This window comes from Pelophylax lessonae (genome assembly GCF_965119305.1).
Source record: "Pelophylax lessonae genome assembly, chromosome: 6".
In the NCBI taxonomy this organism is placed as follows: domain Eukaryota; kingdom Metazoa; phylum Chordata; class Amphibia; order Anura; family Ranidae; genus Pelophylax; species Pelophylax lessonae.
The window spans coordinates 234,366,765-234,380,324 of NC_138773.1; the positions used below are offsets into that span (position 1 = coordinate 234,366,765).

The 13,560-nt window shown below is 46.3% G+C and overlaps 1 protein-coding gene across 4 annotated transcripts in view; it reads left to right on the forward strand.

Moving 5' to 3' along the window:
* NCKAP1 (NCK associated protein 1) overlaps nucleotides 1-13,560 on the forward strand; it is a 248,857-nt gene that overhangs the window by 193,569 nt on the left and 41,728 nt on the right. For all 4 annotated transcript variants that reach the window (XM_082260288.1, XM_082260289.1, XM_082260290.1 and 1 more), the window contains 2 exons: nucleotides 4,829-4,926; nucleotides 12,282-12,375. In XM_082260288.1, the coding sequence (XP_082116414.1) occupies nucleotides 4,829-4,926; nucleotides 12,282-12,375 (192 nt within the window). The remainder of the gene's footprint in view (nucleotides 1-4,828; nucleotides 4,927-12,281; nucleotides 12,376-13,560) is intronic.

Sequence of the window (13,560 nt, forward strand, 5' to 3'; positions counted from 1 at the left end):
GCCTGTCAGGGACGGGGGTCTAGGAAGCGACCCCCGCTTACCCCTATACCATCTGACACCTCTGACTCAGATTCAGAGATGGTCACGGCAGTTGCAGGTTCCTCTGCAAGGGCTGTTATCCCAGGTAAAGCCCCCTCAGACAGTGAGGAGGACGCTTCTTCTCTTGCTATAATTCAGGAAGAAGCATTGGTGGACGCACTAGTTGTGGCAGTGCAAGAAACCTTAAAACTTGAGGCTTTACCGGCAGAGGCAACTGAAACAGAGAGGCCTTTTGGGACGAATAAGCCCATCAAGACGGCGAAGGCTTTTCCTGTACCTAAATGTTTTGGTAATCAGATTAAAGGAGAATGGGAGCATTCTAAACGTACCTTTACTATTTCCAAGCGTATTGCTAGACGCTATCCGTTTGAGGAATCCATCATTAAGAAATGGACGGTACCACCAGTCGTGGATCCGCCTATTTCCAGGCTGAATAAAGCCATGGTTATTCCAGTGGAGGACACTTCGTCCTTTAAGGATCCGGTGGATCGAAAGATAGAAGCAGAGTCCCGCACTATCTTTTCTCTGATAGGGTCAGCATTTAGACCAGTAATTGTTATTGGTCTAGTTTCCCAGACACTTACGGAATGGGCGAAAATGGTACGCCAAGATCTTAGGGGAAAAGATATTCCCCAGGAGACATCTGATTTGATGGAACAGATCATACAAGGGCTACGGTTTATCTGTGACGCAGCCTTGGACACTACTCCCCTATTAGGGCATGCATCTAAGTTAGCAGTGATCCTCAGACGTGTGCTGTGGTTAAAATGCTGGTCAGCTGACCTAGGTTCCAAAAAGACCTTGACCAATCTCCCCTTTCAGGGGAATCGTCTATTTGGAGCCAACCTAGATGAAATCATTAAGGATGCCACTGGGGGCAAGAGCACTTTTTTGCCACAGGCTGCAAAAGCTAAGGGACCTCGCAACAAGCGAGGACCTTTCTTTACCGCCCATAAAGGGCGCTCGGCTGGTACTAGCGGGAAAGGCAAGACTCCTCCAGGAAGGTTCAAGAAGGGGACCAACCCAGCCAAACCCGAAGCAAAGGAGTACACAGCCTGAAGGTGCGCCCCCACCCGGTTTCAGGGTGGGGGACGTTTTCACCGGTATTCAGGACATTAGATCGAGCATCAACCACTACTACCGGTGCGATTCTTCCCTTCCAACATTTAAGTACCACAGGAAGCGGTAGTTACCGTTCCCTGAAAAGATTTTTTCCTTTACCTTTTCCTAAGATTAGTCCCGATACCTCACAGGAATCGGATCTGGTTGACCAGATAGGCCAAGTAGCCTCTAGTCGGGTGACTTCGGTCCCTGAGGTTCAACCAGAAAAGATCACCCTTCCTGATAGCAATCAGGTATCTGATAAATGTGTGGGAACAGAAAACGACCAGACTTTCTCGGATGGTCGGGGCCAGATACCTCTAGGGACGCCTGGTTCAGATCCAATCAGCGCCAGTGGTCCTAGAAATTCTAGGCTGGCCTCCTCAAGCCGGCCTGGCCGACTTGGACATGTTAGTCGCAGACGTTCCGTGGGAACTTCGTCTCAGGGAGTGTCTGTGGTCTCAAGGACCAATTTACCTTCGTGCTTTACAGTCGCTGGTTTTAATGGCCTGGCCATTGAGACCCAAGTACTGAAGGACAGAGGTTTGTCTACTTCAGTCATTCCTACCCTTATTAAAGCAAGGAAAGCGACTTCCAGCAAAGTCTATTATCACACATGGAAGACTTATATTGCGTGGTGCGAATCTTTAGGATTTCCTCCACGTACCTATTCGGTGACTCGAATATTGGCCTTTTTGCAACAAGGGGTTGAGCAGAAGCTAGCCTTGAGCACCATCAAGGGTCAAGTTTCAGCATTAGCAATCTTCTTTCAGAAGCCTTTAGCTACCAAATCCTTGGTGCGGAATTTCATCCAGGGGGTGCGGCACCTGGCTCCTCCAGTCCGCGCGCCCTTACCGCCCTGGGATCTTAATTTGGTTTTGTCGGTTCTACAGAAACCTCCCTTTGAAAACATCAGGGAGATTCCCTTGCTTACTCTATCCCAGAAGGTGGCCTTCTTGGTGGCTATTACTTCTGCTCGCAGGGTGTCAGAACTGGCTGCATTATCATGCCAGTCACCATACCTAGTGATTCATAGGGATAAGGTAGTACTTCATCCTAAGCCATCTTTTCTTCCCAAGGTGGTTTCAGATTTTCATCTGAATGAAGATATTGTACTACCTTCCTTGTGTCCTCAGCCCAAGCATCATCGGGAACATGCGTTGCATTCCTTAGATGTGGTTCGGGCAATCAGGGTATACCTGAAAGCTACGGAATCATTCCGTAAGACGGATTCACTTTTTGTGATCACGGATGGCCCCAGAAAGGGTTTGCCTGCATCTGCCGCGACCATTGCCAAATGGATTAGACTAACGGTGGTACAGGCTTATTCTATTAAGGGTCAGAGTCCTCCGTTCCCTGTTAGGGCGCACTCCACTCGAGCGCTCAGTACTTCCTGGGCCTTTCGCCATCAGGCGTCAGTGGTCCAGGTATGTAAGGCGGCCACCTGGTCGTCGGTACATACCTTTACAAAATTCTATAAAATTGATGTGACGGCATCGGCGGATGCCTCATTTGGCCGCAAGGTTTTGCAGGCCGCAATTTGAGGAGACCGGTGGTCTACCTCGAGGGTTTTTTTCTGTTTGAAAAAAAAAAAAAAAGAATTGTTTTTCTCTTTTTTTGGTTGAGTCTCATCATTAAGGATGAGCATTGTAAACTTCTAGTTGGCACCGGTTGGGCCTTCTAGATTTGGATTTGATTTCCATTTTCCCACCCCTCAGTTGTGATACTGCTCTGGGACGTCCCGAAGGTGGTGTATCACCGAGGACTACGTCTGTCGATGAGCGCTAGAGAAAAATGGATTTTTGTAAAATCTTACCGTAAAATCCTTTTCTCTTAGCTCATCGACAGACGTAGTCCCCGCCCCTCTGTTTTGGAGTTGGGTTGGGTTAAATTCTCTAAGCACTGCTTTTTCACATAACTGATTTGCTGAGGCAGAGAGAGAGAGGATATACCCTCTGGGACTGCCCCTAGGGTGTGGCCAGAGCTTTTTAATTTCCTGTCTAGTCCTGCTCCTGCGGAGGTAACATAACCCGAAGGTGGTGTATCACCGAGGACTACGTCTGTCGATGAGCTAAGAGAAAAGGATTTTACGGTAAGATTTTACAAAAATCCATTTATTGCACACAAACACAGTATAATACCCCATTTTTTCATATGCCGAGTAAATAGATACCGAACATGTCACGCTTTTAAATTGCATCTGCCCATGGAATGGCGCCAAATTACGGTTCCTAAAATTCTCCACCGCTTTAAACGCCTTTGCAGGATACCAGTTTTGAGATACACAGGTGGTCCAGCACTAGAATTAATGCTCTCACTCTGGCGTTCACGACAATACCTCACAAGTGTGGTGTGATCACCATTGACATATGCGTTTGCATTTGCGCATAAGCATGGGAACAGGGGTGATATACACTTTTTTTTTTATGTTATCTAAAACCTTTTTACTGTCTTTATTTTTTATAATTAATTTTATTGCTATTAACTTTATTGCTATCAATAATCTGGGGTCTATTAGACACAGACCAGTAACGACCAGGTAAACAAAGAGCCGAAACCAAAAGTGTCTAAAATCCTTGTTGCTTCCAGTTAACAGTCACAGAGAGGGAGGAAACTATGTTGGTACTGCTCTGTGTAGTGCCGCCATCACGTCGCTCCCGGTCTCTGCGATCGTACAGCAGAGCCCGGGAAAGACAAGGGGTTGACCCACCCGAATCACTTCTGCTGAACAGGGAATCGCTTGTTGAAAATTTTTAATACCACTTCCACCTAAGGACATCCAAGGATGTCCTACGGTCGGGAAGTGGTTAAGATGATAGTTTTGGACACCTCACTGTAGAAAAAAGAAATGATATATTTCAGGGAGTTATCACATCAGTAAATCAATCCTTAGAGCCCCCTATTTGCTTATTCAAAGCTTTCTGTTAGAGTAACGGAGGTGTGGTCTGCTCTGCTTTCTATTTAGCTGACTCATAGTGCTCTGGGAATCCTTTTGCCATATACTAAAGTTGATGTTTAATCTGGGTATTTTGGTGTGTGTATCTGCTTGTGTTTTGCTTTCCTGGTTGCCCCTTCCTTCCTTTCTCAAATTGCCAATAAAAGTTATAGTAAAACAGAACCCTTCATTTTTTTAAATAAATAATTTAAAACCCGTCTCTAGGTCACCATGCTTTTCTGTATAATATAGGCAGAAAATAGCAGGTCAAAGAGACCCCAGCCCTGATGTAAGCTCGCCCCCAGGAATCGCATCCACCTAGTAACATTCGTACCTTCAACCCTGCTCCTGAGATCTTTACTGTGTGCCCCTGCTTGGCGCTGCCCAGGCTTTCCACCAAAACTTCCTAAAACGCATCTAGTAGCTATTGTACATGTGTGCCCCTCTCTGCCCATTCATTTCTTATGTCTTGGTCTGTACTACTGTAGACGGCTTGGTTTTGGCATGAATACAGGCCATCCATTTGAATGAATGTGAAGTGGGAGCCGGAGGTACCTGGAAATTTCGGCTGCAATAGAAAAAATATGCATGGGCTGCAATAGAAAAAATATGCATTGATTGATAGCATGCTGTAATTCTCTTTTAAGCAAATTGGGACTTTTACTGGCTTTTTTTTTTTTTTTTTTTATGCATGCAGCATTTTTCTCAGTTTTCATATAGTAATCTAATTTATCTGTTGTGCTCTATTTGTAGAGATGAGAGCTTTGTCAGAGCTGCTGGGACCTTATGGAATGAAGTTCCTTAGTGAAAGTCTCATGTGGCATATTTCCTCCCAAGTGGCTGAACTTAAGGTACCATCTTAAAATATTTTTTTCTTGCTGAAGCATGTGATGGAAATTGGATTGTAATATTGGACTTTGTGGAAGGTGAAGTAGAACTAAAGGCAAGCCTTTTTTTCCCCATTTTGTATTGAGTAAGAGAGGGTTGTAACCCCTGCATTTTTTTTTTTTTTATTTATGCCGTCTGTCTCGCATTACGAGGATTTTCCTTCACTTCTCCCATAGCCAAAACAAGCAGTAAGAAAAAAATACCTCTAAAGTGAGGCAATTCCTGGTTGTCCCCATCGTCACCAGAGCTAGTGTCCTCTATTACTGTTCTGGGGACAACCCAAAATTTGGGATTTTCTTTTCACTTTCTGTGATAACAGGTAAACAGAACTAATAGAGAGGGTGAATCTCTCTAATGGCAGCACAGACCACAATAAAAATCTGATGGGGTTCAAATTTCTCTCCACTCTATCCAAAATATAGATATTTCTCTAGCGCTCATTGACAGACGTAGTCCTCGGTGATACACCACCTTCGGGTTATGTTGCCTCCACAGGAGCAGGACTAGACAGGAAATTAAAAAGCTCTGGCCACACCCTAGGGGCAGTCCCAGAGGGTACATCCTCTCTCTCTCTGCCTCAGCAAATCAGTTATTTTCTGTCTAGTTAGGAGTAAGGACCTAGATACCTTGCTGGGATCTTAGGTCCTGGCAAGATTTTTTCTTAAAGGATTTTTTAGACAGCTTTTTTTCTCCAGTGTTCCTGTGAGATCTTCAAGCAAGAAAGCTGAACTGGGCGACGGGCTGGATGTTGAGATCCGGTGGTCACCCCAGTTCAGCCTACGAGCGCGTGCAGGCCATAGCTCCACGCTGGGTCAGCCGCGACAAAGTCCCATTAAAGGACTGACCCCGCGAGTTAAACGTCTCGCTGAAACGCCAAAGACCATGAGTCACGGCGTCCATATCGGTCGACAGCCCTCCCGCCCCGGTGGAGAGGGGTACTGTCAGGAGTTGGTGCCCGCCTGGTTCCGGTATGGTGAGTAGTATGTTCCCCCTTTTCCCCTGAGGGGTCTTGTGGTGAACGCGGGCCCCTCTCTGTATGGTAAGATAGAGTCCCTCTCTATCCTATAAATGACACAGATCCTCCTACTTTGAGTGTGATTTTATGTGCAAAAAGCCAGGAGGCTTGGTTTGGGAGCTAACAATCTAATTGTATACATGTTAAAAAGATTATAATCTGTGGCATTCTGGGAATCTTACGGTGATAAGAATAAGCTACCTACCAGTCAGAAGCCACGGACATGTAGACTGCCTTCCTAATCAGATCTCCAGCTATTAGCAGGCCTCCCGAATGGCCATGCGGTCCGCCAGGGCCGGTACCGCCAACCACGCCAAATCCCCATGCAGAGAGAGTGTTGCGTGCCCTGCAGCACACCGCTGTTCAGTACAGGCCGCCGCCATTTTTTTTTTTTTGCTGGATCGCACGAGCCGCCATTTTGGCGTAGCCTCGTGTCTCCAGCATGGGGGCGGCCATGTTTGAGGTGATCCAAACACCTCGTGGAGCTAGGGGAGGCGCCGGAAGGCGTGCAGAGGGGCGGAGCCGCCTCCTTTCTTCCTGGAGCCAAAAGACTTCCTGTTTGTCAAGACAGCGCTGTAACCTGTTGCAGTTAAACTCTGAGCATCAAGTGGTGAGCCTGGGGGTCTATCTCTCTCTCTCTCGATCGATAGGGATCCCTAGCAGGTAACACTAAGGGGCTTTTTGTGGCGCTGGGGGTCTGAAAAAAAAAAAAAGGTTTTTTATTTTTGAATTATATTATCCAGGAAGTGACTGGAATTATCATGGACCCTGCCACACATATTCCCCCACCTGTTTCCCTCGAGGGGGCCACGGGACCCGCCGGTGCACAGAGTGTAGAGTCATTTACAGCAATTTTGGAGTCTATGGTGGCTCGGGTGGAGGCGGCCTGTCAGGGACGGGGGTCAAGGAAGCGACCCCCGCCTACCCCTATACTATCTGACACCTCTGACTCTGATTTAGAGATGGTCACTGCAGTTGCAGGTTCCTCTGCAAAGGCTGTTATCCCAGGTAAAGCCCCCTCAGACAGTGAGGAGGACGCTTCTTCTCCTGCTATAATTCAGGAAGAAGCATTGGTGGACGCACTAGTTGTGGCAGTGCAGGAAACCTTAAAACTTGAGGCTTTACCGGCAGAGGCAACTGAAACAGAGATTCCTTTTGGTACTAATAAGCCCATCAAAACGGTGAAGGTTTTTCCTGTACCCAAATGTTTCGGTAATCAGATTAAAGGAGAATGGGAGCATTCTAAACGTACCTTTACTATTTCCAAGCGTATTGCTAGACGCTATCCGTTTGAGGAATCCATCATTAAGAAATGGACGGTACCACCTGTGGTGGACCCACCTATTTCCAGGCTGAATAAAGCCACGGTTATCCCAGTGGAGGACACTTCGTCCTTTAAGGATCCGGTGGATCGAAAGATGGAAGCAGAGTCCCGCACCATCTTCTCTCTGATAGGGTCAGCATTTAGACCAGTAATTGTTATTGGTCTAGTTTCCCAGACACTTACGGAATGGGCGAAAATGGTACGCCAAGACCTTAGGGGAAAAGATATTCCCCAGGAGACATCTGATTTGATGGAACAGATTATACAAGGGCTACAGTTTATCTGTGACGCAGCCTTGGACACTACTCCCTTATTAGGGCATGCATCTATGTCAGCGGTGATCCTCAGACGTGTGCTGTGGTTAAAATGCTGGTCAGCTGACCTAGGTTCCAAAAAGACCTTGACAAATCTCCCTTTTCAGGGGAATCGTCTATTTGGGGCCAACCTAGATGAAATCATCAAGGATGCCACTGGGGGCAAGAGCACTTTTTTGCCACAGGCTGCTAAAGCTAAGGGACCTCGCAACAAGCGAGGACCTTTCTTTACCGCCCATAAAGGGCGCCCGGCTGGTACTAGCGGGAAAGGCAAGACTCCTCCAGGAGGGTTCAAGAAGGGCTGGTCGGGCAAGCAGAGGACCAGCCCAGCCAAACCCGAAGCAAAGGAGTACACAGCCTGAAGGTGCGCCCCCACCCGGTTTCAGGGTGGGGGGACGTTTTCACCGGTATTCAGGACATTAGATCGAGCTTCAACCACTACTACCGGTGTGATTCTTCCCTTCCAACATTTAAGTACTACAGGAAGCGGTAGTTACCGTTCCCTGAATAGATCTTTTCCTTTACCTTTTCCTAAGATTAGTCCCTATACCTCACAGGAATCGGATCTGGTTGACCAGATAGGCCAAGTAGCCTCTAGTCGGATGACTTCGGTCCCTGAGGTTCAACCAGAAAAGATCACCCTTCCTGATAACAATCAGGTATCTGATAAATGTGTGGGAACAGAAAACGACCAGACTTTCTCGGATGGTCGGGGCCAGATACCTCTAGGGACGCCTGGTTCAGATTCTATCAGCGCCAGTGGTCCTAGAAATTCTAGGCTGGCCTCCTCAAGCCGGCCTGGCCGACTTGGACATGCTAGTCGCAGACGTTCCGTGGGAACTTCGTCTCAGGGAGTGTCTGTGGTCTCAAGGACCAATTTACCATCGTGCTTTACAGTCGCTGGTTTTAATGGCCTGGCCATTGAGACCCAAGTACTGAAGGACAGAGGTTTGTCTACTTCAGTCATTCCTACCCTTATTAAAGCAAGGAAAGCGACTTCCAGCAAGGTCTATTATCACACATGGAAGACTTAAATTGCGTGGTGCGAATCTTTAGGATTTCCTCCTATTCGGTGACTCGAATATTGGCCTTTTTGCAACAAGGGGTTGAGCAGAAGCTAGCCTTGAGCACCATCAAGGGTCAAGTTTCAGCATTAGCAATCTTCTTTCAGAAACCTTTAGCTACCAAGTCCTTGGTGCGGAATTTCATCCAGGGGGTGCGGCACCTGGCTCCTCCAGTCCGCGCGCCCTTACCGCCCTGGGATCTTAATTTGGTTTTGTCGGTTCTACAGAAACCTCCCTTTGAAAACATCAGGGAGATTCCCTTGCTTACTTTATCCCAGAAGGTGGCCTTCTTGGTGGCTATTACTTCTGCTCGCAGGGTGTCAGAACTGGCTGCATTATCATGCCAGTCCCCATACCTAGTGATTCATAGGGATAAGGTAGTACTTCATCCTAAGCCATCTTTTCTTCCTAAGGTGGTTTCAGATTTTCATCTGAATGAAGATATTGTACTACCTTCCTTGTGTCCTCAGCCCAAGCATCATCGGGAACATGCGTTGCATTCCTTAGATGTGGTTCGGGCAATCAGGGTATACCTGAAAGCTACGGAATCATTCCGTAAGACGGATTCACTTTTTGTGATCACGGATGGCCCCAGAAAGGGTTTGCCTGCATCTGCCGCGACCATTGCCAAATGGATTAGACAAACGGTGATACAGGCTTATTCTATTAAGGGTCAGAGTCCTCCGTTCCCTGTTAGGGCGCACTCCACTCGAGCGCTCAGTACTTCCTGGGCCTTTCGCCATCAGGCGTCAGTGGTCCAGGTATGTAAGGCGGCCACCTGGTCGTCGGTACATACCTTTACAAAATTCTATAAAATTGATGTGACGGCATCGGCGGATGCCTCATTTGGCCGCAAGGTTTTGCAGGCCGCAATTTGAGGAGACCGGTGGTCTACCTCGAGGGTTTTTTTCTGTTTGAAAAAAAAAAAAAAAAAAAATTTTCTCTTTTTTGTTGAGTCTCATCATTAAGGATGAGCATTGTAAACTTCTAGTTGGCACCGGTTGGGCCTTCTAGATTGGGATTTGATTTCCATTTTCCCACCCCTCATTTGTGATACTGCTCTGGGACGTCCCGAAGGTGGTGTATCACCGAGGACTACGTCTGTCAATGAGCGCTAGAGAAAAATGGATTTTTGTAAAATCTTACCGTAAAATCCTTTTCTCTTATCTTATTGACAGACGTAGTCCCCGCCCCTCTGTTTTTTAGTTGGGTTGGGTTAAAATCTCTAAAGACTGCTTTTTCACATAACTGATTTGCTGAGGCAGAGAGAGAGAGGATGTACCCTCTGGGACTGCCCCTAGGGTGTGGCCAGAGCTTTTTAATTTCCTGTCTAGTCCTGCTCCTGTGGAGGCAACATAACCCGAAGGTGGTGTATCACCGAGGACTACGTCTGTCAATGAGCTAAGAGAAAAGGATTTTACGGTAAGATTTTACAAAAATCCATTTATATATATATATAAAAAAAAAAGTTTTTCTTTAGTTGTACTTTTATGTGTTATTTTCAGTGGCTGGATAATTGCACTGTTCTAAGGTGAAGCTGTTAGGAAGATTTTGACGCTTTCAAAATTTGAAGTTGTCTAAAGAAATTTTTTTTGGCTTTTTTTTTTTTTATCAAAAAAGTGTTTTCAAAATCCTAAAAATAGGAAACATGGGGATGAAACACTGGCAACTTATTAATACTATGATTTCCATAGGCGGATGCAAACTGAAGAAAATCAAAATGGAAACGGGGCACTTCCACAACTCATAGTTCATCAGTGTGTAAATTGTCATTTGACACACTTCTTCAAATGGCTGGAAAAATGCAATACAGGGCATCATGGCAGTTGTGTTTAAAGCGGAGCGCCACCCAAAAGTGGAAGTTCCGCTTTAAAGCCTCCGACTCCTCACCTCTTCCCCAAATGGGGGGGGGGGGGGGGTTGGTTACCTGGTTTTTGACAGGTACCCGCTCCCACTTTTGCTTCGATCCGAGTGGAAGTTCTCCTTTCCCTTTCCCTCTCCCTCCCCGCAGTCACCCGGGACACTTCACAGGTCCCAGGAGACTGCAGGACTATTCAGTGTACAGCGTAGCTGACACCTGGCTGTGAAGCTGCAAACTGTCACAGCTGGGTGCCCACAGTCAGGATGCTGGTTCCAGGGACAGAAGATGGAGGGAAGGGACAGCTGGAGTGAGCCATCGCTAGATCCTGGAACAGTGAGTGTGATTTTTTAAGTCAACAGCTGCTAACTTTTAATAAACACAAAAATGACTGGAGCTCCTCTTTTAAGCAAAAAGCATTCTCATCGCAAGGACTGCAGAGTTCAGCTTTAACCATCCCGTGTTGTTTTTTTCTTTTTTAGCCTGAATCCATTCCTTTCTTTGAAGTTTAACTGGAATTGCATCCTACAGGCTGCCAGAGATGTAAAATGTTCTTTTGTCTGTTTTACAAAAGGCTAGATAGTAGCAAATTCTTCAGCAGATGACGCGGGCCAAGCTGCTGTCAATTTAGGCTTCGAGGTTGTTAACCTCCCCCATAAATTTTTATAAAAAAAAAACTAAAAACCTTAAAGGCAAAGGCATAATGATATGCTGTCCCTCACGGAGATGCTCATTGTTGATTAATTTATGTAGTGCCAATAAATTCCTTAGTGCTTTACAGGGAATGAAATTCAATCAAATCAATCTTTTTATCTCGAAGTTAGGTTGGAGCCTAATGTTCCTATCAGGGCCGTCTTTAATATTGATTGGACCCTGAGCAAACATGCACTTGGGCCCTCCTAAATCCACTTATCAACTGTTTGCAGACAATGCTGGCTCAAGGGGCAGCTGCCCCGGGCCCAGTCATCGCTTTGGGGCACAAAGCAGCTGCCCCTTTTTGTCCAGTTTTAAAAACTGTCCTGGTCCCTAACACAGCCACGGTGACCTACACACCAGCACCTGTTAAGTGAAATAATAACCTTTTTTTTTTGGACTTTGAGAGGAAACTGAAACAACTGAAGGGTACCCACAGAGGAGAACATGCAAATTTAACTTTTCTAATGTGCATGCTCCTGACTTGTAGAATGCTATTCACTTTAGTTACCTTTCGTGGCAGGTTGGCTTTAAAGTAGGATAAATTATTCAAACTGAAAACAAACCTTTGTAGCATGCATGAACTAAAAGATCATTTAGCTTTACTCAAAATACCTTCATTGTGCTTCTGTGCACATATCTGGCACACATATTTACAAGTACTTATAGCACTGTCAATTTACACAATAAATATATATATATTACACACACTGTATATAAAATACATTTACATCAGTCCATGCCCTTGAGGAGCTTACAATCTAAGGCCCCGAACTCACGTTCATGTACATTTTGTACTAGGGCCAATGTAGACAGGATCCAATTAACCTACCAGCATGTCTTTGGAGTGTGGGTGGAAAACCAGAGTGCCCAGAAGAAACCCACGCAGGGACAGAGCAAACATACAAACTCCATGCGGGTACTGACTTTCTGAATGAAGCAACCAATGTCTTATACTAGAGTTGATAAAATATTTAGACTCAATGCATCACAATTTTTTTCTATCTTCTTTTTATTGTTGCTAACCCATACATTCACATGTCTTTTCAGAAACTAGTGGTGGAGAATGTTGATGTCTTAACACAGATGAGGACAAGCTTTGACAAACCAGAACAAATGCAAGCTCTTTTTAAGCGACTATCTTGTAAGTAACTAAGACACCCAAGATGGAAGTTATTAGTGTTCAGCATCTCCTTGGTCTATAGATTGGTGTATGAAGCATTATTCAGTCCTTGTGCATCTGTTGCCCAAGTCTATATTTAAATAAGTTGGGTATGGTGTTGGGTAGAATGGATGTAATGGTTATTAGGTAAACTGATTTTTTTGAATTATTTAACCAATCCTGTTATAGCCCCTAAGGTCCCTTTCACATGGTGTGGATCCGTTTGATGGATGGTGATCGCTCTGCTGAGCAGGCAGATGACAGGTCCGTCCCTGCTCACTGTGCAGAGATGGACCGGTCAGAGTGCCGCTCTCCTCCTTGGGTAGATCCGATGAAAATGGACCGCCTGTCCGTTTTCATACGTTTCCATCCATTTGACGGATGGGGGAATAGGTCCTCCATCCTTCTGGATTTGGTGGACAGGATCGGATGTTAGCCGAAATGTTTGCGCTGACAATCCGCCGCTTCATAGGGGTGAATGGATGGCCCGATCAGGTCCGCCTGAAAAACTGACAGGCGGACCGGATCAGACAGCCTATGTGAATGGGGCCTTAAAAGCCTGGATTTTTGGAGGGATCTGGGGGTCTAAAAGACCCCAAACCCCCTCCTCTGCACTTAAAAGCATTCAAAACAATAATTTTGGCTGTTTTGAATGCTGTCATTTCTTTGAATTTAACATCACTTCTGGGTTTTTACATGGAGACCCGATCAGAGCCGAATGCGGCTTTGATGGGGTCTTCTCTTCGGCGGCTGTGCAGGCTGGTCTCCCGGTGGAGAGCCGCGAGAGAGGGGGGAAGAGAGAGAGAAGTCCCCTGCCACTCCTTGTAATGACAGCCAAGCTGCTTCTCAGCCGCATCGGTTGTCATTACAAGACAGCCGACCTTCTAAGGACGCCGGTACCAGGGTGATGCCTCTAGCTGCAGGCATCACTCCGGTACATGAGCTTTCCCGCAATATCAGTCACCTTGGTGGGCGATTCCGATATATCTGGGAAAGTGCATATCTCAGCTGTATCGGTTGTCATTACAAGACAGCCGGCCTTCTATGGACGCCGGTACCGGGGCAATGCCTCTAGCTGCAGGCATCACTCCGGTACATGCCCTTTCTCGCAATATCGGTCACCTTGGTGGGCGATTCCGATATATCTGGGAAAGTGCATATCGGCCC